We start from the raw sequence: 24,804 nt of genomic DNA on the forward strand, positions 1-24,804 counted from the left end.
TTTTTAATTTGAATTTAATTTAATAGCTTAAGTTAGGGAAGAACTCCGGAAGGGGTATATGAGTGGTTGAGGGGTCTAGGCGGCGGGGCTGGCGACCTTGGCTGCGTTGGCGGCCGCTACGGCGGCGGCTTTCTTCTTGACGGCGAGAGCGGTGCGCTGCTTGGCCGCGATCTGCTTCTTCTGGCTCTTGGACAGTTTACGCTTCTTGTTCTCGCTGGCCACCGCTGGAACAATGCCATACATCACTAGCCGTGCCTCGCGACTTCGTCCGAAAATAACTCAACCTTAAAAGATAGGTATATGCTATCGCGGACTTTTTATCTTACCGCTAAGAAAATTAAAAAAAAATCAAAAGTCGGGAAGTTATTGGTTTCCCCCCTTTTTAGAAAGTCGAGTTTTCATTAGATGTGGACGTTTAGAAGTCCTAGAAAGCTTTCCTGACTATTCCCGCGATGGTGTCATCATGTCTGTATGTATGTATGTATGTATGTATTTGTGTGTGTGTGTGTGTGTGTGTGTGTGTGTGTGTGTGTGTGTATGGGTATGTATGCATGTATGTATGAATGAATGATGAATGAATAACTTTTATTGCACACCACAAAAAGTACATAGAATTGCGGATCGGGCTGAAATTTTGCACACAGATAGTTATTACAACGTAGGCATCTGCATCAGAAAGGATTTTTGAAAATTCCAACTCCAATAGGGTTAAACGGGGAATGTAAGTTTGTATAAAATCCTCCATTTATCAATTTATTTTTCAAGTTACATCCATGAAACTTTGATTTCAGGTTTTTGATTAAAAATAAAGAAATACGTCTTTCACAAATTTTAAAAATGAAAATGTATATGAAAGTTTCTGATTTTCTAAGTAATTTACGTGTATATTTTTCTATTTGCAGAAAGACATTTTTTTTAAACCTTTGTAGTTAAAATTTACCAAATCTAAATTGAACTTTTGTTTGAAGATTTAAAAAAAATAAAATCTTATGGATGTATGTATTATGTAAATGTAGAAAAAGAAAAAAAAAAAAAAGAATATAGTTTTGCCAATGCTTTCAATTGAATGTAATTCAAAAGGTTTTTAGATTTTTATTCATCTCACTAGATTTAACTTAAGTGTACGGTTCTCGCTCCAGAGACCGGCGATAATAACTGCGACTGAGTCTTGCACTATAGCAGTATTATCCAATTTGGGTTTCATGATACACATTACCTTATGTTTGCCTTATTTTGTACTATTTTTAATTTACTGTGTAGCTGTTAATTGAATTAAACTTATTATTATTATTACTTAACGTGTGCGAAGCCGAGGGCAAAAGCTAGTTATAAATAAGACAGACATTATGGGTGTATCCCGAATACTTCTACGTAAACCTTTCGACTGAAGCCGTGATGACGACTGAATGCTTCATCTAGAATTTCCGTCCGGGATTTCGCCTCGGGGCACAAATTCGGGATCGGGTTTGCTCAGTGGCGTACTCACCAGCAGCGAGCACGTTTCTGTTGGAAGCGCTGCGAGCAAGCTCGCCGAGCGTGTTGGCGAGCGCCGAGCCGAACCGCGTGCAGTCCGTGCGGGACGCGGCGTGCGCGCGTAGAGCCAGCGTCGCTAGCCTGCAACCGGGATGAGACCAGACAATGGCGCACCGCTGGGCAAAAGCATCTCGCACTCCCAGAGGGAGACGAAGTTGTTTAATTAAACTTTAACTTAAAACACACACACAGCGTTCACCTTCAAACCTTCAAATCAACAGTGTATAGGCATCTTCTAGGAAAGATTGCTTATGGAGGGTAGAGGTAAGGAGAGTCATCTTATATGGGAGAAAAGTTGAAAAAGTGTCCAGTTGTTGCGCTAAATAACAGTTCAAAAATCCTCCACAATGGCGCTGGTGGATGCACAGGGTATGGTATGAATGTAGCAATCGTAGATGAATTGAAGTATGCCGAGTTAAAAAATTTAATGTCATTATCGACTAAAGTAGTTAATTATTGAGAATTTCAACAACTTACGTTGTACAAAATATTGTGGTAAATATAACCTTACTTCCTTGTTTATTTTTCAAGCCTACTCTAACAATATTTATATTTGGCGCTTCTTTTAAGAGTTACCCTGATGCAAATGTGGCGCCATCCTAATTTAATACATTTTGACGACACTTTTTCATATACACAGATGACTCTCCTTACCTCTACCCTCCATAAGATTGCTCTATCTTAAGCTTGCATATATCATGTCCAATGTCACCAGTGAATTACAAAAAAAGTGTGTGCGCGATTAAGGTAAAACTTTTACTGTTATTTATTGATGAATGACGAAGGTCCATTTGTTAGTAATTCACAATAATCTTAATATCTATGTTAGTTAATATAATTCTAAAGCTGACATCCAGTGCGCTTTGAATACACTATCCTGCGTGTTAGCTAAAACCTTTAGACCAATATTGGAGCTGCCCTCGACAAATACTGGCGCTAGACGATAGCGCGTGGTAATAGACTAGTGGTGCCATCTGTTGTCGCTATACTACACTAATCCGTTGCACTTAGTCTTATATGGAGTGCATATCGGGTTGGCCTATCGGTACAATATTCAAAATTTAAGCATTTACTTGAAATTGCGACAACTCAACTACGTATAGGTACATATGTTCAATCAGGCCGTGGCCAAGCGTCGCCACGGCCTGTATCGCCACAACAACAATCAGGTTTCCCTCCGCCTATAGATGTTTCACAAAACCCAATAGGCACACCCAAGACAAGGTCAATTAGACCACGCGTGCCATACCTAAGTCTAAAAGAAATCCCTTTTTCATATCTAATCGTTTTAGTGTATCTAATTACAACATATCGCATTATATACTCAGACATCAATGTTCCCTTGAGACTATTGTACGTACACCACTGTACCGCTATTTTTCCCGCCATTTTATATAACCTTCCTTTTTGATCTGGGTTCCTGTAGTTTTGAATTCTTACTTACTTATACCGACCACAGATTACACATAATTTTGACCAGTCTGAAGAAGAAGAAAGACTTTATAGCACGTATAGCATACAGGAAAAGAAACAGTAAGGAGTATACAGTACACAATGTAAACAAACAAAGGCGGCCTTATTGCTGCAAGCAATCTCCTACAAGCAACCTTTGTAGGAAGACAATGGAATAGTGCCAAGAGTGTTGTAATATTAAAAACATAAATACCAAAATGTTTACCAGTCTGAACAAAGATACCTTTTTATCTTTAACCAAATATACATACAAAGGCAGATTCGCTAACACGTCAGTGGTCTATAGCATTCGGGGTGTCCAACGCGTTGGCGGACTCACCTGGCGGCGAGGTCGTGCTGGTCGGCATCCAGGTCGCAGCCGCTGGCCGTGACGTTCTTCTTGCCGCCCACCATCTGCGACCAACGCAACTGTACAACGATACCACCGTTATTGGGCTGTCTAACGCCAATCAACATTAACACCTTCATCATTATATCAACTCATTACCGGCCCACTACAGAGCACTACTCCCCCACAATGAGAAGGGGTAAGGCCGTAGTCCATCACGCTGGCCCAGTGCGGATTGGTGGACTCCACACACACCTTTAAGAACATTATGGAGAACTCTCAGGTATGCAGGTTCCCTCACGATATTTTCATTCACCGTAGAAGCAAGTGATATTTTAAATGCTTAAAACTCACATAACTTCTGAGTTCGATTCTCAGCACGCACCTCGGAACTCGGACCCCGAAAAGTGAAGTCGAAGTCCTACCCACTGAGCCATCATCGCTTCATTAAGACCTTAATCTATAAATATTACAATATTTCTCCTGATATAGAAATTTTAATAACAGGAAACTAGAAATGCCCTTAAGAACTTTAAGTAGGTTTAGAATACGTCGGGTAGCTGTCGTGTTTAGTTATTAATATTTCTATGGTCCTGACTTGACAGCCAATCGGCTTAAATGGCTGAAAGTAGAAATATGAGACTTAGGATATTCTCCGAGCACTATAGAGGTGTTCTAAGAACGGGTTTTTTTAAACTCTAACGGGATTAAAACAGGGAACCTGACTTTTTTGTGAAAGACATTTTTAAAAAACATAACATTTGGGCTTTTGGCTTAAAAAAAATTTTTAATCTTCAATTTTTTATACCACAATACGGATGGAATAAGGAATCAATGTTGGTAGGAAAGTTTTTTTCATTTTTCAAAATACTTTTCAAGTTAAAACCACGAAATACAGCTATCGATTAAAAGTACAAAAGTTACTGTAACAAAGTTTTAAGAACTCCACCATCCTAGAGAATGAAAGCTTGTACAGTTTTTAACAAAGTGCTATCGACAGTGGCTTTGCAGATGCAAAGAGCTTTCTTTATAGAAATGGGCGGCAATATGTCTCAATGACACAGCATATTAGACATTCTACGCAGACAAAGTTGGTGGTATCTATAATGCCAACTAATGCGCAGGTCGAGAGCGTTTTGTTATAGTTATCGGCATCACCTCACAGAAAAAAATTGTGTCCTGTAAAAGCTTCTTCTAAAAGCTTAGAACCCTCGTAGTTAAAGATTACGAATGCAATGGAAAAAAGTCGCAACGTAGGTACCAAAAGTGCCTTTTTTATGTTGATTTGAATAAAGAAGAAGAAGAAGAAGAAACACTTTATTGCACGTACAGGAAAAGAAACAGTAAGGAGTATACAGTACACAATGTAGACTTTCAAAGGCGGCCTTATTGCTGCAAGCAATCTCTTACAGGCAACCTCTGTAGATAGCACTTGCAGCAAGAGAACGGGATAGTGCCAAGAGTGTTGATAGATATATATATATATATAATGTAAAAATATAAAAATACAAATACATATATAATTGAAATTAATATTGGTAGGTGCGGCTGCTACCAGTGCCGAGCAGGCCAAGAGGCGTAAATATGAAAACATGGATAGCAGCTTCATTTTTGTGCCTTTTGGAGTAGAGACTTTGGGACCGTGGGGTCCGGAGGCAAGAGCTCTTTTCAAAGAATTATCGAAAAGGGTTATCGAGTCTACCGGTGATCCTAGAGCGGGCAGTTACCTTGGCCATCCGAAGGGGCAATGCTGCCAGCATCTTAGGAACTGTGCCTCGCTGTAGTATATTTATATACAATAGTTTATTCAAGGTTATATTTATAAAACAGTTATGTTTTAAGAATAGATAATAATTGAAATAAATATAAAATAAACATAGTATATAAATATAAAATAGAATAAATTAAGATTTGGTTTGATTAGTCCACTTATCGGAACTACGCCGGCGTGGTGGACTACGGCCTTAACCCCTTCTTATTGTGGAAGGAGACCAGTGTCCTGCTGTGGACCGATAATGGGCTGATATGATGATAATGACGAAGTTTTGATTTGGTTTTGATGTCAAACTGAGCGGTTTTGACAGAGCTCGTCCGGGGAAATACTCTGCCTATTTCTTCCGGCAAGAAACATTGCTGTATACCGGTGTGAAGGGTCTGGTTGCCGGTGTAGTTATAGGCGCTTGACGCTTAACACCTACGCCTCAGGGTGATGGACACAGGACGGTTGTTTAGGACGTGTTCCTTGCCTTACCTGCGTAATTTTGCTCTTTTTGGAGTTTACTCCTTAAGAATCGATTTACATATATAAGGCGCACGGTATGAGAAAAATGTGAGGATATTGGATAGAAGTAGGCGTTGCTTTTCGGAAATCCATGATATACTATCAAAATTAAGCTTAATTTGCTATACACCGCGAAAAGCAGGAGAATCTGTGTGGTGTAATTTTTAACAATTATTCATTGTAAAGTCAACCTTTTCTGAGGATGCTCCGGTTTCGGAGCGAAACGTGCGTAGAGGGTACATTGCGAGATCTGTTTGGTGTGGAGTATAAGGATTGAAGAAATTTAAAAATTGCACCACACAGATTCTCCTGCTTTTCGCGGAGTATAGCAAATTAAGCTTAATTTTGATAAAATGTGAGGAGTAAAATCTACTGATAAATGTCCTCGTTACGTTTTCGCTTTGAGACGTTGCATGCCCGGCAACTGTGATGCGCAAACATGCAACGTCGCTTTCGTTTAACTTATTTTTCCTATATTAGTTGCCAAGGAAACCGAATAATATCTAGATAAAGAAACAAACACATAAATGTATAGGACGGAGTGAGATAGAAAACATTATACATTTTGACGTGATAACGTCTTATAATTCGATGGAGCCGGATGCACGCACGAAAAAACATGACGCATGCGGCGTTACCTCGCTCTGAGGCGTTCCATTCAAGGCTTAAAGTGCAAGCGAGAGCGCGGAACGAGCGACAAAGAGGCACAGTCGGCCTCCGCGTTCGACATCTGGCCCTCTCCTACTTGAGTGAGCGATGCGTCCGCGTGGACAGCTTCTGTACAATAATACATTTACATGTTTTCGGCAAGGATGAAGTGCAGTGAAAAGAGAATGTGGTGTCAATTGTTTATAGCAACGATAATATCTATCAAACAAATAAAATTAAAATTTTCTTTTGAAAAATGCAACCATTCCATCAGTATTTTCTTACGACGTTGTCACGTTCAACTATCGTCAGTAAGCCGACTTTACAGACAACCAATTTTTTTTACCGATTCTAGTTACCATGGAAACTAATTAATAAACATTACATTTATCCTTATAGTTCAGATATTCTACATCCACCTCAATCTCTCGTAGGCTACTTTTAAGAAGTTACACTTCCGCCGTGTGTGAATAAATTGCACAGGATTTTTAATTTACCCTTTCATATGGTATTAATCTTTATTCAGTTAAATAAACCCTTTTTGTGTATGTTTCGACAGTCGTGCTTAAGGAGTAAACTCCAGTCGTGCGTCGGAGCTGACACACACTTTTTTTATCAATTAATATCAAACCATTACTGGCCCACCACCGGGCACACGATGAGAAGGCCGTAGTCCACCACACCGGCCCAGCTTGGTGGCATCAATTATTACTATACTAGATCTGATACGTTACCTTGTAGGGCTGCGGGCAGATTCCGAACATGTACCTCTCGATGATCTGCTTCAACTCGTCCGCAAACAACAGTCCTGACACGTCATTCTGGAACAGGCAAATGTACTATCAAACAGACAGACATGATTGTTTTTTATTGGCTTTTAGCAATTTAAATATCAAAACATCGTGAGGAAACCTGCATGCCTGAGGTGCCATAATGAACTGCTGGTGCAGTTTACTAGGCTACATAAAAACAGTAATTCATTTAAGGGTAATTGTATATCATTTTATAACAAATTACCAGATAAAATCCTTGAGATGTCTCTCAATAAGTTCAAAGTTTATATTAAACGTAAGCTTACACAAAAATCCTATTTTAATGTTAAGGATTACTTAAACGATAAAAAAGCTTGGGTGTGAGTTGCTCTTACTTCTGTTAGGATTTAAATTTAACTAGCATTATAATTTTTTTAATTTAATCTTATTTTTGAACGAGACGATCGGTTGTCATTCTCCGATTGGTTAACGCCGGTAGACGCATAACGGCGGGAACCAATAAAATTGCTTGGATTCTACCTGGACGCTATGAGTTTTGGCGGGAAATTGGGTTTTCTTCTTGGCGGGTTGGAGCGTTCTTTTAGAGGGTTATGAAGTGAATTGCGAGGTTGTAAAACGATAAGTTCATATTGTCATTGTTTTTAAAGTAAATTAATAAAGTGATATTGTATGGTATGTTTATTTGCATCTTTTCGTGGCCTCATCGCTATCCTACTAAAGTTCTAATACTTCATAGCCTAATATTAATTGAGGAGATGGTGATAACAAAAAAATGTAACCGGCTAAGTTTGTTGTGGGCTCTTCTTAGACCAGGGCGCGTTTGGAACCCTCGTAGCTTTAGGTTTAAGTTGCCGAAGGAAGTTATCACCATACCCTTACAATTATATAGACATATATGTATGAACGCTTCATAAGTGCCTGTGATAGGGCTACATGGATGAAGAATTTTTGTTTTCAAAGTTATGTGGAGTCCACCAATCTGAACTAAGCTAGCGTGGTGTACTACGACCTTAACCCCTTCTTACTGTCCGTACAGACCCCTAGTGGACCGGCAATGGCTTGATATGATGCCGATGATGATGACAGAAAAAAAAGTAATACAGTGTTTTGTCACGCTCTGACATTTGAATGGTGCTTTCAATTGAAGGGTGACAAAACATTGCGAAACTATTTCAACGTGAATCCATTTTAATTAATAAGGGGGAATGAAGATGTTGTGAGGTGGTTTGTATACTCATTGAGAGAGCCGGCGCGCAAACAAAGCATAGCTGGCGGCACGCACTCTGCTCCACACCGAAGCCATTTGTTGCTCTGCCGAGCGGCCAAGTAGGCACCTATACATTCTTTACAATCCTGAATGACTTATAACTTGCCACAACTCACAAGCCCAAACAGATCCCGCTCAGCAATGGAGCTGGAAGGTCGCCAGCTCGCGTGGATCTTATAAATAAATTCACAAGTGCTACGAAAACGAGAAAGCTATTTGGATTATATCTGACATGATAAAATAGCATCACTTGAGACTTAATGCTCTACAGTTATCGTGAGATAACTAATGTTATTGTATTTTATATGTTTAGTGCAACGCACAATACTGGCTGCGAACTGTTTGTTATTCAAATATTGCATAGAAAGACAACGACTCCTTGTATGGTATCCCACACAAGCTACCAAAATTTTCGCGCCTTTGTCTGCGTGGACTTTAATTGGGCATAAAGCTTCGCAAGTTAAAAATTTTTGATCTCACCACGGGAACCTTTTGAGAGATCGGTATAGAAAGCTCATGTCATTTTTCCATAGCACAGGTGACATGCATACCAAATTTCAAAGCTGTCTGCCCGCGGCTTAGCTCGTAAACAATTTTAATGATTTTCCCTCGGGAAGTTCTTAGGGAATCGGGATTAAAAGTTGCCTATGTTCTTTTCCATGTCAAAGGCTACATGCATGCCAAATTTCATCCAAATCCGTTACGCCGTTTTTGCGTGATTGAGTAATAAACATTCACACTTTCACATTTATAATATTAGTGGGATGGATATCACAGTAATATTATAAAGGCGAAAATTCGTATAGTATATCGTATATATATATGTTTTTGTAATCCAGTCGAGTTAGTTATGAACCTTGGAAGGAGAGATACTAAGCTGAACTTTCATATTAACTTTCTGTAACCTTTATTCTTAACAGAGATGCAGTTCAGACTTCTGGTTGACAACTGAGGTAACAAGATTTATAACATGGACACATGTTATAGTTTCTAACTTTATTGTATATCCACCGAGATACAGAATTGGTCAGCGGATGGTGTTATAAAACAACAAAAGTTTTTAATCACTTTTCTATAAGGTTCTACGAATAAGTACCTAGGTACGTAGTTTTTATGGTGATTACGAAATTGAGATTACCTGAGTAAAGTTTTTCTTATAAATCATGTACATAATATATATCAAGTAACTTATTCAACAAAAAACACGTCAATCAAACGATAAGTTTTTTTCTAATATAGCGATACTTATACAAAATATCCGATATAATAATCCGATAAGACAAATGACAAATAAATAAAATATCCTACCACAATACACACATCGCCATCTAGCCCCAAAGTAAGCGTAGCTTGTGTTATGGGTACTAAGATGACTGATGAATATTTTTTATTTTTAATATACATATAAACACCCAGACACTGAAATAGATTTGTGTTCCTCACACAATTTTTTTCATTTGTGGGAATTGAATCCACGGCCTTGGACTCAGAAAGCAAGGTGCTGCCCACTGTGAACAATCAAAAATATAGCTGTAATTTTTTTTTTAAATACACCAAAATAAAAGCTATACTTTAAGCACTGAGATCAAAGTGATGATTTCGGTCGATAAACCTCGGTCTAAATGGAATAGAATAGTTTTTATTCAAAATAAAAAAAATGTAAATTCTTTTATTTCAAGTAGGCCTAATATAAGCACTTTTGAAACGTAAAGTCTGTCTGTTTGTAGTGACTCAACCACCGGTTCGTAAGGCAGATTCTACCGAGAAGAAGCCGGCAAGAAACTCAGCAGTTGCTCTTTTCCAACATTAACAATTTACATTTTACATTTCAAAATTCATTTTTCTATCTTGTGAGAGATGAAAGCGGAGCCGGATGCTTCCAAGCAACCTTGTCATTAAGAAATTCATTCGCTGTAATATCTATATTATATATACCAATATATATAAATTATGTAGAGAGACAATCTTCGATGGTATTTCTTCCTGCAAATCAAACTATCAACTCTTGCCAACGGATTCTACTTTAAATATCATTTGGTAATCGCAATTGTCATTTTTAACTAACTTAACTGTAACTTGAGCCCTTCATATCGAAAAGCACCATTCACTGATGATAAAGATCACGGATGGCCACCGAAGTTACACAGTTACACGTGTGTGTACAACTACACACACGTTTTTTTTATAAACATAGTAGGGTACTTGCAAAAAGAACTTGGTCTAGCGCACTGCAGTACGCCGTCAATTAAATCTTCTAAAATAAATCTACACGCCTTCGGCCTTCGTCTCAGATAACGTTCCGAATCATTTCCCGAGACGCAAAACCCAAATATCGCGTTGCAATACTGAGGTGTTAAAATAAAAACGCAAAGCGTCCCCTGACGTCTACCGTGTATTATGTGACTAATTCTCGTAGTGCGGCAGACAGGCGACATGTCGGGCGACTAAAAGTCGTTCAGATTTCTACATTTTTATTTTCAGTAGTGGTTTTTGTGACAGAGCTCACCCCGGGTAGTACCGTGCCATACTTATTTCTGCTTTTTTAACAAAAAAAACCGTCTTCGGTAGTAAGTTTTGTACCAACTAAAAAGTAAATTCTGATTAGACAAACGGTTTGCGCAGTGGGCAGCGACCCTGCTTTCCAAGTGCAAGGCCGTGGGTTCGATGCCCAAAACTGAAAGTTGTTATGAACATTAATGTTTTTAGTATCTGTAGTATCTTATTTTTAGCCTTATTCTGCGTTTGTAGAAAAAACTACTCTAACAATAGAAAAAAGGTATTAGATTCGATTTATTATAACGCATTATCTTGTTATTTCACTATCGGAAAACCAAGTTTCATCATTGAAATTTGAAAATTTTGTTTTTACAATTGAATCAATTAAATCACCGGAATTAACCCGCAGACTTTAACAATTCAAAGTGTACACTGTCAAACCTTGTATTGAAAATCAAAATTGTTGACTATAGCTAAATTAAGGGTGTCGGTTTTTCGTGACGGTGTGCGCGCGCATCGTAAAAATTTACTCTCATCATTTTTCCCTAACGCGCCAAAAGAAGTACAACTTCAATAAACAACCGAAGTAGTTTGTCGGGTGACGTTGGAAGCGCGTGGGCGGGACAGTAAATATAGCCGCGGCTATATCGAGTCGTAAAGCGTTTATTTTTACGTTTACATTTATTTACAATACATTCTGCACATGGTTCGATATCCTAATTACCGAATTAAAAAAAAAAGTGTGTGCGTGTAACCTTTACGCGCGATTGAAGTAATACTTTTTCATTGATGAAAGTAAGTAGAGTAGTAAAATGTTCTTGGGACTCCGCCATTTCATTTAATATTTACAATTTCATTTTATATTCTATTTAAAATTCAATAATATTATTTTCACATTTTATAAATATTTTCATTTGTTAAATAGAATTGAGAAAAGAAAATTTGAGGTTAGATCAGCACATGTAAATATAACCTTGTCATTGAATATTATAGAATGTCTCAACCGTCAGAAAATTTATGAATAATTTATTTATTACAAAAGTAATAATTTATTTTTGCTTTTGTAATACATATACAAGTATATTTTTAAAAAGTTTTATAATTATTTTTTTTAACTGTTGAATTTTTTTTTATTCACTTTGCTATTCACAATTGATCCGTTTGCAAATATTGGAACTAAATAATCCTAATTGATTATGATATTTGCCACTAGCTGGCGTATAAGTCAAGAAGCGTGGAGTATATAACATATACTTACGACCGATCCAAATTATTATTTTTAAATAGCGGAAACTACACAGAAGTCTGACGTAAGTGTTGCTTCCGTCAGAAAAAAATCTGAGTTACTTTCTAGTCGCGCCTAAAGAAGTTTTACTTCAAAAAATATTTTCACGACGTCCCTGGCGCAGTGCTGAAGCGATCTGATCTAAGTGGGAGGTCCCAAATTCGATCTAAAGTTTTCTTTGGCCCGGACGAGCTCTGTTACAAAAGCCTAGCCTAATCTTCTTATAATATTCAATCTCACAGAAGATAGAAATATGTTTGTTGTAAAATGTTCTCGGTAGAATCTGCCTTCCGAACCGGTGGTAGACTCACTACAAACAGATTGACATGACGTTTCAAAAGTGTTTATATTAGGCTTACTTCAAATGAATGAATTACGCAATTTTAAATAATTTGGCCCTAAGTTCGTTTTATACGTGGAACCAAATTTAAATGCGCACGGGGTCAGCTTGGTAGATTACGGCCTTGACCCTTAACCCCTTCTTATTGTGGAAGGAGAGACCCGTGCCCGGCCGGTAATAAGTTGATATGATGATGATGATTAAAATCAACTTGAGAAAGGAAAGGAAAAACATCAAAAATCATAAGAAATGATATAGACACATCCGCGAAAGCTGCTTAGTCTATTATTTAATAATACTAAAAAAAGACAACCGAATGTCGTCAGAACTATCAAACTGTTAAGAATGCAATGGGCAGGGCATGTGCAACGCATGGAAGGCACGAGAGCGCCAAAGAGGTTGATGGAGGGCACTTTGGAGGGGCGTAGAAGCCGAAGACGACCTAGGGGTCGGTGGAGTGATGGAGTTGAGAGGGGTATGAGGGTTCTGGGAGTTCGGAGCTGGAAAGAAGCAGCTTCTGACCGCCTCAAATGGAGAAATATGCTTGACCAAGCCAAGGCCCACCCAGGGCTGTAGAGCTTTGATGATGATGATGATGATGAAAAAAGGACAACTTATCTTTAAGGAGATTTCTTCCAGAAGCCCTCGAATGTGGGGAAAAATGAACGTACGTCAGATAAATGGGGCAGCGGAAATAAAGGGATTATTCCTATATGTCCCCAAGTACTGGGGTGGTATGCCCGAAGTCCCATGTTATGTCGGAGTTATGCCCGAAGCCGAACATCGTCATCATCACCACCAAATCAACCGACGGACGTCCACTGCTGGACATAGGTCTTTTGTAGGGCGTTCCAATCTCCACGATTCTAGGCCGCTTGTATCCGTCGACTCCCCACGACTCGCTGGATGTCGTCTGTCCACCTCGTTGGCGGTTTAATAATATTAAAAGAGGACAACTTATCGTTAAGGAAATTTCTTCCAGAAACCCCCTCGAATGTGAGAAAAAATTAACATACGTCAGGTACATGGGGCAGCGGAAATAAAGGGGTTATTCCTATCTGTCCCCCAGTTCTGTCCTCTCAGGGGGACAAACCGGAGTAAGAAGTTTGATCTGTCCCCTCGTGGGCATATGGCACTTTTTTTTCCTATCGATATTGCATAATTCATTTTTTTTTTATAACTATTTTGTTTTATTTATTTATTTATTTGTGAACAATAACATATCTTAACCAATAATGAATGAAACGATGATCACTGTAAAAGTATGAAACTGCGTAACAGTGAATGAATGAATGAATGAATACACTTTTATTGTACACCAAAGAAACAAAAAGTAGTTACAAAGATATAAATACAATCAAGAGAGTACAATTTGGTGGCCTTATCGCTACATAGCGATTTCTTCCAAGCAACCAATGGCGTAAAAGGAAAAAACGTAGAAAAGAGGTAGGTGGTGCAATAAATAAGATTTAAAAATTATACAAATATATAAATAAATATAAATAAAATATATAATAAAATATAACTATAATATATATATAAATATATTATATATAAATACAAATAAAATATATAACATAAATATCTATATAAATATATTACATATAACATCCCCAATTAGTATGAAATACATAAATAATTCAAATTACACACTTAAAATGATTCGCTTCAGCGTTGTTCGGCTGAAAGAGACAAATAATGATCCTTCACTAGTTTCTTGAAGGTCCCAATCGATTGTGCCTCACGGATATCTAACGGCAAGGCGTTCCATAATTTAATAGCCTGAACCGTAAATGATCCGTTGAAGAAGGAGGATTTGTGACCAGGCACCTTCAAGACTAACTTCCTCGTAGAACGAAGTTCGTCTGGGACTCCTACAAATTTAAACCTCTCTTTCAGGTAAAGAGGAGTAGAAGGATGAAACAAAACACAGTACAGAATAGAAACAATGTGCAAATTCCGGCGAAGTCTGATAGGTAACCACTTGAGACGAGACCGAAATTGAGAAATATGATCATATTTGCGCAACCCAAATATGAAACGAATGCTAGAATTCTGGAGTCTCTCAAGTTTATTTAACTGATCTTCAGTTAAGTTAACATAGCTTGCGTCAGCGTAGTCAAGAATGGGAAGGAGTAGAGTCTGTGCGAGCATAATTTTGGTAGGTATAGGAAGTAAATACCGAAGACGACGCAAAGAGCCTAGAGCTGCAAATGTCTTTCTGCTGATCTCATTAATATGGTACGTCCAACTTAAGGTTCGGTCAAGATAAATGCCCAAGTTCTTTACATTTTCACAGTATGGGACTGTGACACTATCAAACTCAATGGAGGGGAGGGAAAACCAGTCAATCCTTGAAATCTGCCTTCGACTGCCAATAACAATAGCTTGAGTTTTTTTTGGATTAACGTTAAGGCCATGCGCTTTACTCCAATTTGAAATAACGCGCAAGTCTTTGTTAATGCTAGCTATTGCGATTGGAAGATTATCAAAGGTTGACTGGGTGTAAATTTGGACATCGTCAGCATACATATGGTAGAGAGAAGATATATTCCGAGTAATGGAGTTGATGAAAATAGAAAACAGTAATGGAGATAGCACGCCGCCTTGAGGTACGCCAACAGTAATATCACACCATGAGGAATGAGATTCCTCAGTGTGAATACGCTGCCGACGACCATGAAGATAACTATGAAACCAGACAATCACTGATGGAGATATGTTAAGAGAACGCAACTGACTCAACAGAATGTCGAAATCTACCGTATTAAAAGCATTACTGAAGTCCAGCAATACCAGAACTGTGAGCAGTTTATTGTCCATACCCCAACGTATATCATCGGTAACTTTAATAAGAGCAGTAGCCGTACTATGCCCAGGACGAAAACCGGATTGGAATGGATTATGCAAGCAATTTCGATTAATGAAAAGGTTCAGCTGTTGGTAAATGAGCTTTTCAAGGGCTTTGGAAAGAAAGGGTAAAATAGAGATGGGACGAAAATCAGAGAAGCTAGCTGGAAGAGCCTTCTTAGGAAGAGGTATAACATGAGCGCTCTTCCAAGCCTCAGGAAATTTGGAAGTGAATACAGATTCATTTAATAAGTGAGTAATGACAGGAGCTATAACATCAAGAAGAGGAACCAGCATATTACGGCTAATATCATCGCTACCGACAGCATTTGAGGCAATGGACAAAATGCTCTTCTTAACATCACATGCAGTAAACTGACTAAACTCAAACGGAGGATAATTAGAGGTTGGAATTGTAGATAGAGAAAGAATAGTACGCATTTTATCTGAACTATCAAAAGAGTTAGAAGGGTTGGAAAAATATTGATTTAAAAGTTCAACATCAACATGAGAAGGTGAAGAATTTCTGGATGATTTACCAATTCCAACAGTTTCAAGAAACTTCCAAACTCTGGAAGAGTCGCCGTTTTCGACAGATGTATGAATATGGCGTCGCTGTGCATCTCTACATAATGTATTGCAGCGATTCCTGATCTTATGATATTCTCTTTCATTTTCAGCAGATTTTTTGCTCTTAAATTTAGACTTGGCTAAATTTTTCTTTAAAATTGTATTTTTTAATTCATCAGTAAGCCAGGGCGCAGGTAAATGTTTAATCTTGACAGATTTAATAGGTGCATGTATGTCATACAGTTGTGTGAGTAAAGAACAGAAAATTTCAACTTTCACATTAATACAAGATGCGGATTCTACAGCAGACCAGTCAACATTACGAGCATCATCACACAATCGATCAACATCCATACCACCAAAATTACGTCGCAGAAGTATTTTAGGTTTATTTTTTGGAGGGCGCAGTTTATATGACAGAAAAATTAAATCATGATAAGAAAAGGCATCAGCAGAACATTGCCCGTGCTGAGAAACAAGATCGGGAGAAGACACAATTATTATGTCAAGAAGAGAAGGAAAACAACCAGTGATCACGCCCACTTCCAAAACTTAAAATTTACCACTGTTCACTAGATATTTATCAAAAAATCTTAATACTTTCAAAAATATTAATAAAATAAAATAAGATATTTAAAGTAATAATAATTAAAATGAAAAAGCCTATACTCATAAGAAATATAAATCCGGCAGTGGGTAGGCCTTAGCTTTGAACTCCTCGTCCGCATGAGCAAGACTCGTGCCCAGCAGTGGGCAAATATTTAGGCTGACGTCACAACCTACGCGAGTTCGAAACAATGCAAGAAGTTTTTATTAAATACGAAACAAAGCAAACGTCCGAAATAATTTTCCTTTTGACAAAAATAATAGTCATAAAATATGAGCGCGCGTATGTGTGTCCATCGACTGTCCATTATACAGCGTGTACAGCGGACTTTAATTTTACGACGATTCGAGAATTTTTTGGACGAGAATGGAGAGTAAAATTGGAAAGTACGCGTCAAAGCCACTATCAGGATTCAGAATTCAAAGTTCATTTATTTTAAGTAGGTCTAGTTTTTAAACACCTTTGCAAAGCAGAGTCTACCGAGCTAGTCAGAAACTCAGAAGATTGACTTGGATATACCGGTAGTCAATTCGGCACCTCTGCAGTGACCTAAACACAACCCAAGTTTCCACCGAATCAAAGGCTTTTTCATAGTCCACAAACGCTAAGCAAAGTGGCCGGTTATACTCTTCAGTCTTCCGTATAACCTGCCGCAGCGTATGAATGTGGTCTATGGTACTCCCCTATGGTCGTATCCCTTACGGAAACCGGCTTGTTCGGGAGGCTGGAAGTCATCAAACCTACGAGAGAGACGATTCGTAATGACTCTCGAAAACAGCTTGTAGAAATGACTCAGCAGCGAGATGGGTCTGTAATTCTTCAACAAGGTATTATCACCTTTTTTGAAACACAGAACCACCACACTCCTGTGCCATGCCTCTGGCGTTGTGCCTTGGTGAATAACGGAATCAAACAATCGCTGAAGGACTTTCAGTATCGGTTTTCCACCTGCCTTCAGGAGTTCTGCCGTTATTCCGTCATCACCCGGCGCCTTGCTATTCTTAAGCTGCTTGAGAGCCACACTAATCTCGTATAGGCTGACGTCCGGGATATCTTCGGTATAGTGTCGATCCTTAGCGAACACTTTAGAGCCTCTGTTTTGCTCGATGGCATTTTTAATACGCTCTGTATAGAAGTGCCGCATATCACGAGTCTGTGATTTAGAGATCTGCCTATTAATCCGCCGGTAGGCGGACGCGTCTGCTGTAGACTGTAGTCTCATCTCTTGCCTCTCCGTCATAAGCTTGAGTGTATTGGTTGAGAACCTATTGGCCTTGTTTCTACGGTGGGTCTTGTAGAATTTGGACCCGACTGTTTGAACATTCCACCAGCCTGTTGTTCAAATCGTCCACAGTGTCGCAATCTGCTAGGCAATCAAACCGGTTCTGTAGTTCTAGTTGAAAGCTCTCGGGGTTTTGAATATGGGCACGAGTAGGCCGGAGCGTAGACTTCACCAGTCCGACTCTTTCAAGCTGAACGTTTATACTCAATGTGCCTCTTACCATACGGTGATCACTTCCGGTTTTAACCCTGTTGATCACAGAGACATCATTGAATATATGCCGTTTGGTCGACATGATGAAGTCGATCTCGTTTCTCGTGGAACCATCGGGGCTTATCCAGGTCCATTTCCTGTGTGGCCGCTTCTTGAAGAAGGAGTTCATCATATAGAGGCCCTCCTTCTCCATGAAGTCAGCCAACATTTGACCCCTGTGGATCCGTTGCCCATACCCAAATTGCCCCACCCTCAACTCTGAACCAGTTCGCTCGCCAAGCTTCGCGTTGAAATCTCCCATCACAATATTGTAGTAGGTGTTCGAGACATGTATGGCTTTTGAAATGTCCTCATACAAAATCTCTACATCCTCGTCTGGGTGTGCCGAAGTCGGCGCGTATACCTGTATGACCTTCAACGAATACCGTTTGGTAATTCTGAGTATAAGGTATGCTACCCTGCTCGACACACTTTCGACTTTTACAACATTGTTGACGCGAGATTTGTGGACGATAAACCCGACACCTCCCTGTGACTGTTGGTCACCCTCCCGGTAGTAGAACAAGTTGCCGGATTCCAAGATTATCGAGTCCTCCCCCTCTCGCCGGACTTCAGACAACCCTATAATATCCCAGCGCAACTTGCTCACCACTTCTTCCAGCTCAATCACCATTCCATCGGTCCTCAACGTGCGTGCGTTGTATGTTGCCAGGTCAAGTCGTCGGGGTTGGCAGCGGAATCTCTGCCGGAGATTCTTAACACCCCCTGCCCCGCCGTTACCATAACCGCTGCCAGAGCCAGGTATAGCGGGGCCGCCGGGGACTAGGGGCTGTAGTTTTTTTCTCCTTCCCATTAAAGTTATGCCCGATAATGACCACGCTGGGCAGGCGGGTTGGTCATCGCAGGGCTAGACTGATCGCCCCGGCGTCGCTGCTGCCCGACACCGGTCTGAGCCATTTGTTCAGCCTAGCCAATTCGAAGTGGTTATACCGCCACTTCGAATTTTCACCGTCGGTCGCCAGAGCCTCGTCGGTTAGTCGGCAGGGTGCACCACGTCCAGGTGAGGTTGGCAATTTGGGAGGCTGACTGGTACTAGCCACGCCCACTTACACCCCACTCACTTAAAATGAAATAGTGAATATTAAATGAAATGGCGGAGCCCCAGGAACATTTTACTCTTTCATCAATAAATACTAATTAAAGTTTTTTTACTTCAATCGCGCACCTAAAGGTTACACACACACACTTTTTTTAATTAAATTAAGCATTGTTAAGAATTTAAAAATAAATGAAAAACAATAACTGATGGTATGACTATTATTTTACGAATAAAAGTTTAAAAAAAAACAGAGCACCCTGTACCACAAGATAAACGCGTGGCTGGACAACCGGACAGATTTGTGTTATTAGATCTAGGAGTTTGCAATAAAAATGTATATTTACGTTGCGACGTAACACCGATTCGGACCGATTTAAAAGAAATATACGTTGTGGTTACTTTAGCGAAGGCCAACCTGCGTAAAATTAAAAAAAAGTCATGTATTAAAAACGCCTTATAAAATAATAATAGTAATCCTTTATTGCCATACTCTATTTATAATAATTAAAATAATAAATATACTACGACAATACACACATCGCCACCTAGCCCCAAAGTAAGCGTAGCTTGTGTTATGGGTAACTAAGATGACTGATGAATATTTTTATGAATTAGATATACATAAATACTTAGAAAATACATATAAACACCCAGACACTGAAAAACACTTATGCTCATCACAAAAAACATTTTCCGGTTGTGGGAATCGAATCCACGGCCTTGGACTCAGAAAGCAGGTTCGCTGCCCATTGCGCCAGTCGGCCGTCTATTGTTAATACAAGAACTCAAACTAAACTATGACCAATTTACTATTGGCAATATGGCAAATGGCCGCAAAATCAGCACAAAGCTGCCAAAGCAGCCAAAATTAGCCTCACAAAACAGAAAAATTCTAAATATTGTTAAACTTTAAAATGATGTTGGAAAAGAGCAATCTGCTGAGTTTCTTGCCGGCTCTTCTCAGTGGAATCTGCCTTCCGAACCGGTGGTAGAGTCACTACAAACAGACTGACTAGACGTTTCAAAAGTGCTTACTTATTAGGCCTACTTGAAATAAATGAATTTTGATTTTTTTTTCGAGATTTTACCGGGAAGAAGCGGGCAAGAAACTCAGCGGTTCCACAGCCGGCTCTTTCTCGGTAGAATCTGCCTTCCAAAGTACTTATAGAGTAGGCGTACATAAAATTGATTACTTTTTTCGAATTTTTATGACATCTAAAATACAATGCACTAATAGAATACTATTTTCATGTAACATTCAGTCAGTATGAAGACCGGGTCGATGCCAAGATATTAAAAAGAACATAATAACATAAATAATTATGTGACTTATTTTGTGAAGTATCGCGAATTATTTTCGAAATTCTGGCTCGCATACAATAACAGCTTTCTTTTTTAAAGATAATAAATGTGATACGCACTAAGTCGAGGTCATATTTATTGTTAACCGGTGGTATACTCAATGCCAATGGACACATCTATATTATCTGTGACGATTCAAAAGATAAGATTAATAAAATATAGGTCAATTATTGGTCGGTTTACGACGACCTCACTGGCGCAACGGTGAGCTCTATGAATTTAAGAAAAAGGTCCGGAGTTCGATCCCTACTTTTGGGAATTTATATTGTTCCAGTGCGATGTCGCGTAGAAACCGATTAGGGGTATGACTACCATACTCCCTAACAGGTTAGCCCGCTACCATCTTAGACTGCATCATCACGTACCACCCAGTGGGATCGCAGTCATGGGCTAACTTGTAGTGGAATAAAAAAAAAGAAAATGTCGTTCAAAAAAGAGGTAGAGCTACTAACGGATAGACTTGACGTTTCACTTTGACATTGAAAAAAAAATAAGCGAACAAAAAATAAATCAAAATTAAATCCTCCGATTACATTGCGCTGTAGAGTTACGTATGCAGAATGCAGGTAATTTAACTGAACTGAAATGTCGGATACATTTCAGTTCAGTTATGAACTCGAGTTATGAACGCGAGTTAGCAGTTTTGTCCACCTTTTTCTCATAACTGGAACTCAGATTACATCCCGGTAGTAGCTATTTGGGAATTTATAATTTCCGAATTTTCTCTGGTCTTGTCTGGAGAGAAACTCCGGCCTTGGCTAGCTTCATCCGCACCGTCAAACACGTGCCTCCAACTATACCGCATGGAAACCGATTACGTACAAATGGCTGACATTTTTTACACGCTTTATATTAGCTTCACATGTATGTTTGTTTGTAACCGACTTCTTTGGGCGCGATTTTAACCCACTTTAAACGGTCAGATTTCTTTCAAACTTTGTAGACATATCGAGGACCGATGACAATACACTAATCTGAAAAGATTATTCCAATTTTCACTATAAAAAATAAGATTTTTTACTAATTACTACAGCGCCATCTAGACCCAAATGTAAAAAACCTGTGGCGTTCGCGTACCTAACAAATTCCACAGAAAACATTAAGCTACAAGATGGTAGAGGGCGTTAGCTATTACTTTTTAATGGCCTGTTTTAAATAATAATTAGAACTTGCATTTCGAGAGACGGGCACACACAATAAAAAAAAAAATATTTTATCTCTTTAATGGTGGATGGGTTACCGATTAATTTTGCTATTATGAATAAACTTAAAGAAAGAAATTAGTTTAGTTTTTTATACCAAGCGTGTTTTTTTAGTTTGTTTGAACAATTTAATTATTCGTTATCAACATAAGCTACCATCAGGTGTGTTTGTAGTGAAAGGCTAACTTGTGATTGAATATTTTTTTTTTATTCCTTACCATAGAGAAAACAACTCCAAGAAGATGGTTGAAACCTGTGCCGAGGACAAAATATTGAGCGACTAAACACAAATTCAATGTTTCTAAATTAAAAAAAAAAAAATAGCAGTTAAATAAAATTTTTAATTATAATTTTATGCTATTAAAATACAAAATTTTAATAAAGATTAAATACTTCAATTTCGATTTGAAAGCACGTTTACCTGCAATATGCAACGTTACGTTGGTATTACCTGTAATGTTATGTTGGTTTGTCAGCTCGATAACTTTACATGAACAAACTTGCCGATTTAGTTTTTTTGTTACTTGTTATTTTGAATCTGATACAAAATTCACACACAGCGGGTTTTTTGGAATACCAACTTAATTTGGATTTTAAAATTTAATTTTATTAGTCGGGATAAAATCCCTGTCTCTATCCCTACTAATATTATAAATGTGAATGTAAGTTTGTTTGTTACGCTTTCACGCAAAAACTACTTAACCGATACTCATGAAACTTTATACACATATTCTTGGAAGTGTTAGAAGTAATATAGGATACCTTTTATCCCGACATTAAGCTCGGTTCCTTTGGGAGAGGGGGGGTGAAAGTGTTTGACGATTTTATACCGTAACTCCGACAAATTATAACCGATTTAAATAATTATTTTTGTACTATAGAGATTATAATATGTGTTTAATTTTGCCCAAACTAGAGGACAGAACTCCTCAGCGGACAGCAGCAAACCCCTCATTTAAGGCTTAGCGATACTGAATACTTAAATTTTTTTTTGATCTACAACAAAAAACAAAATCAAACGCAGACAAAGTCGCGGGCAACAGCTAGTAATAAATAAACGATAGATTTTAGTAATTGGATAAATAATAAAAAGCGGTAAAAGCCTCGTGGTTACGACTTCCGATTACCGGCACGCACATCTAACTTTTCCAAGTTATGTGCGTTTTAAAGATCACTTACTTTATGGTAAAAGATCGTGAGGTTTCCTGTATATTCCCCATGATGTTCGCAGAGGCATTTGAAGTCTACCAAAGCGGACTTGGCCAGCGTGATGGAATAAGACCTAACCCCTTCTCATTCCGAAAGGAGAACCGTGACCTGTAGTGGGCCGTTAATGGATTGATGACAACAGCTTAGGGTTTATAAACAAAAAGTGGACATAAACAGTCAACTTACAAGAAATGGTCATAAATTAGTGTCATCTGCATATCGTCTGCGTAAGGTACAGGGATCATTTGTGGGATTGAGTATACGCTTTTATAATATGATTCCTAAGGTGATTTTGGACCTGCCAATGCACAAGTTTAAAGAATTTGTTAAAAAACATTTATTACAGCGAGGTTACTATACAATTGATGAATTTTTTAATGACAAGGTTGCTTGGAAGCATCCGGCTCCGCTTTCATCTCTCACAAGATAGAAAAATGAATGTTAAAATGCAAAATGTAAATTGTTGTTGTTGGAAAAGAGCAACTGCTGAGTTTCTTGCCGGCTTCTTCTCGGTAGAATCTGCCTTGAGCCTTCCGAACCGGTGGTAGAATCACTACAAACAGACAGACTTGACGTTTCAAAAGTGCTTATATTAGGCCTACTTGAAATAAATGAATTTTGAATTTTGATGATAATCATTAATTTATTTATGAGATTAGCAAGTATAATACAAGGCAATTAAGTAAGTATGTTATACCTTATTAGTAGTCTTTATTTCGCCACTTTCTTCCGAGGCCTTTCCTTTAACTTGAACGCACAAAAGCACCATCAAAGTCAGCACAGACAGTTTTCGATATATCGTTTTTGTTGCCATTTTAAAATTTATTGCCCTTTATTTTGTATTTAAAAAAACTATTTTGCTTTATTTATTATTTGACTATGAAAATGTAATTTTAATTCAAAAGTTTACAGTTGTTTACCAACTCCTATTTTGTTTTAATCCTCTTTTATCTTTTAACTGAATATAACTACTGATGTATAAATGCAATGATTTTTTCGAAATGTTTTTAAAAAAAAAACACTGTTTAAAAATAAAAGCTTTTTTTAACAAATTTTTTATCACTCTATTCACGGCACAATAGTCGATTAAAAAAATAAGTGAAAGCTTTTTAAAAGATGGCGGGCGCCTGTCAATCCGTGATGGCGGACTCCAGGCGACTACTGGATAAAAGCGCGCGGACACCGCATCGATATAATTATTTTAGGATTTTATCGATGCTATACTGGAAGATATATGCGTCAATAAACCGTACCTTAAAATACTCTGATTCAAATACATTTATTCCCACTTTTACAAGCTTTATAAAATTAAAAATAAAGTTAGTAGGTACCTACTTTTAGGTAGCTTTACCCGTCAGGTTTACGTGAATAATTTTTTATACCTTTTTATCTACCTCAAATCAAAATCAAAATATCTTTTGAGTAGGCTTGTCAAGATTCAGTTCTTTTAAGTATAAATAAATAAATAAATAAATATACTACGACAATACACACATCGCCACCTAGCCCCAAAGTAAGCGTAGCTTGTGTTATGGGTACTAAGATGACTGATGAATATTTTATGAATTCTATATACATAAATACTTAGAAAATACATATAAACACCCAGACACTGAAAAACACTTAATGCTCATCACACAAACATTTTCCAGTTGTGGGAATCGAACCCACGGCCTTGGACTCAGAAAGCAGGGTCGCTGCCCACTGCGCCAGTCGGCCGTCTAAAGTAAAAGTATGCCTAATATGATCTTTAAAAACGTCAAGTATGTCTGTAGTGACTCTACCACAGGTTTGGAAGGCAGAATAAACCGTGAAGAAGCAGGCAAGAAACTCAGCTGATGCTCTTTTCTATCTCGTGAGAGTGGTGTATATTAGAATAACGAATAAGGGCCTTACAAATAAACGTGGCATAACGGAATGCCATGGAATTTAGTGCTATGCCACGGTCTGATATTTCGTGCTGTGAATTGTAACAAAACGTAACTG

At 38.3% G+C, this 24,804-nt stretch overlaps 1 protein-coding gene across 2 annotated transcripts; it reads right to left on the bottom strand.

The window, feature by feature from the left end:
* On the bottom strand, nucleotides 1-23,959 carry LOC120635477. Of its 2 annotated transcripts, none has more exons than XM_039906501.1 (5): nucleotides 23,516-23,959; nucleotides 6,998-7,084; nucleotides 3,326-3,399; nucleotides 1,487-1,614; nucleotides 1-224 (listed from the first exon to the last, which is right to left on the bottom strand). In XM_039906501.1, exons 1-5 carry the CDS (start codon nucleotides 23,630-23,632, stop codon nucleotides 76-78), a joined length of 555 nt encoding a protein of 184 aa, XP_039762435.1. In that variant the 5' UTR covers nucleotides 23,633-23,959; the 3' UTR covers nucleotides 1-75. The 2 variants fall into 2 exon arrangements, with proteins under 2 accessions (XP_039762435.1, XP_039762434.1); XM_039906500.1 differs by having other exon boundaries at nucleotides 3,326-3,414.
* Between the last annotated feature and the right edge of the window lie 845 nt (nucleotides 23,960-24,804).

This window comes from Pararge aegeria, chromosome 26 (genome assembly GCF_905163445.1).
Source record: "Pararge aegeria chromosome 26, ilParAegt1.1, whole genome shotgun sequence".
Taxonomy (NCBI): Eukaryota; Metazoa; Arthropoda; class Insecta; order Lepidoptera; family Nymphalidae; genus Pararge; species Pararge aegeria.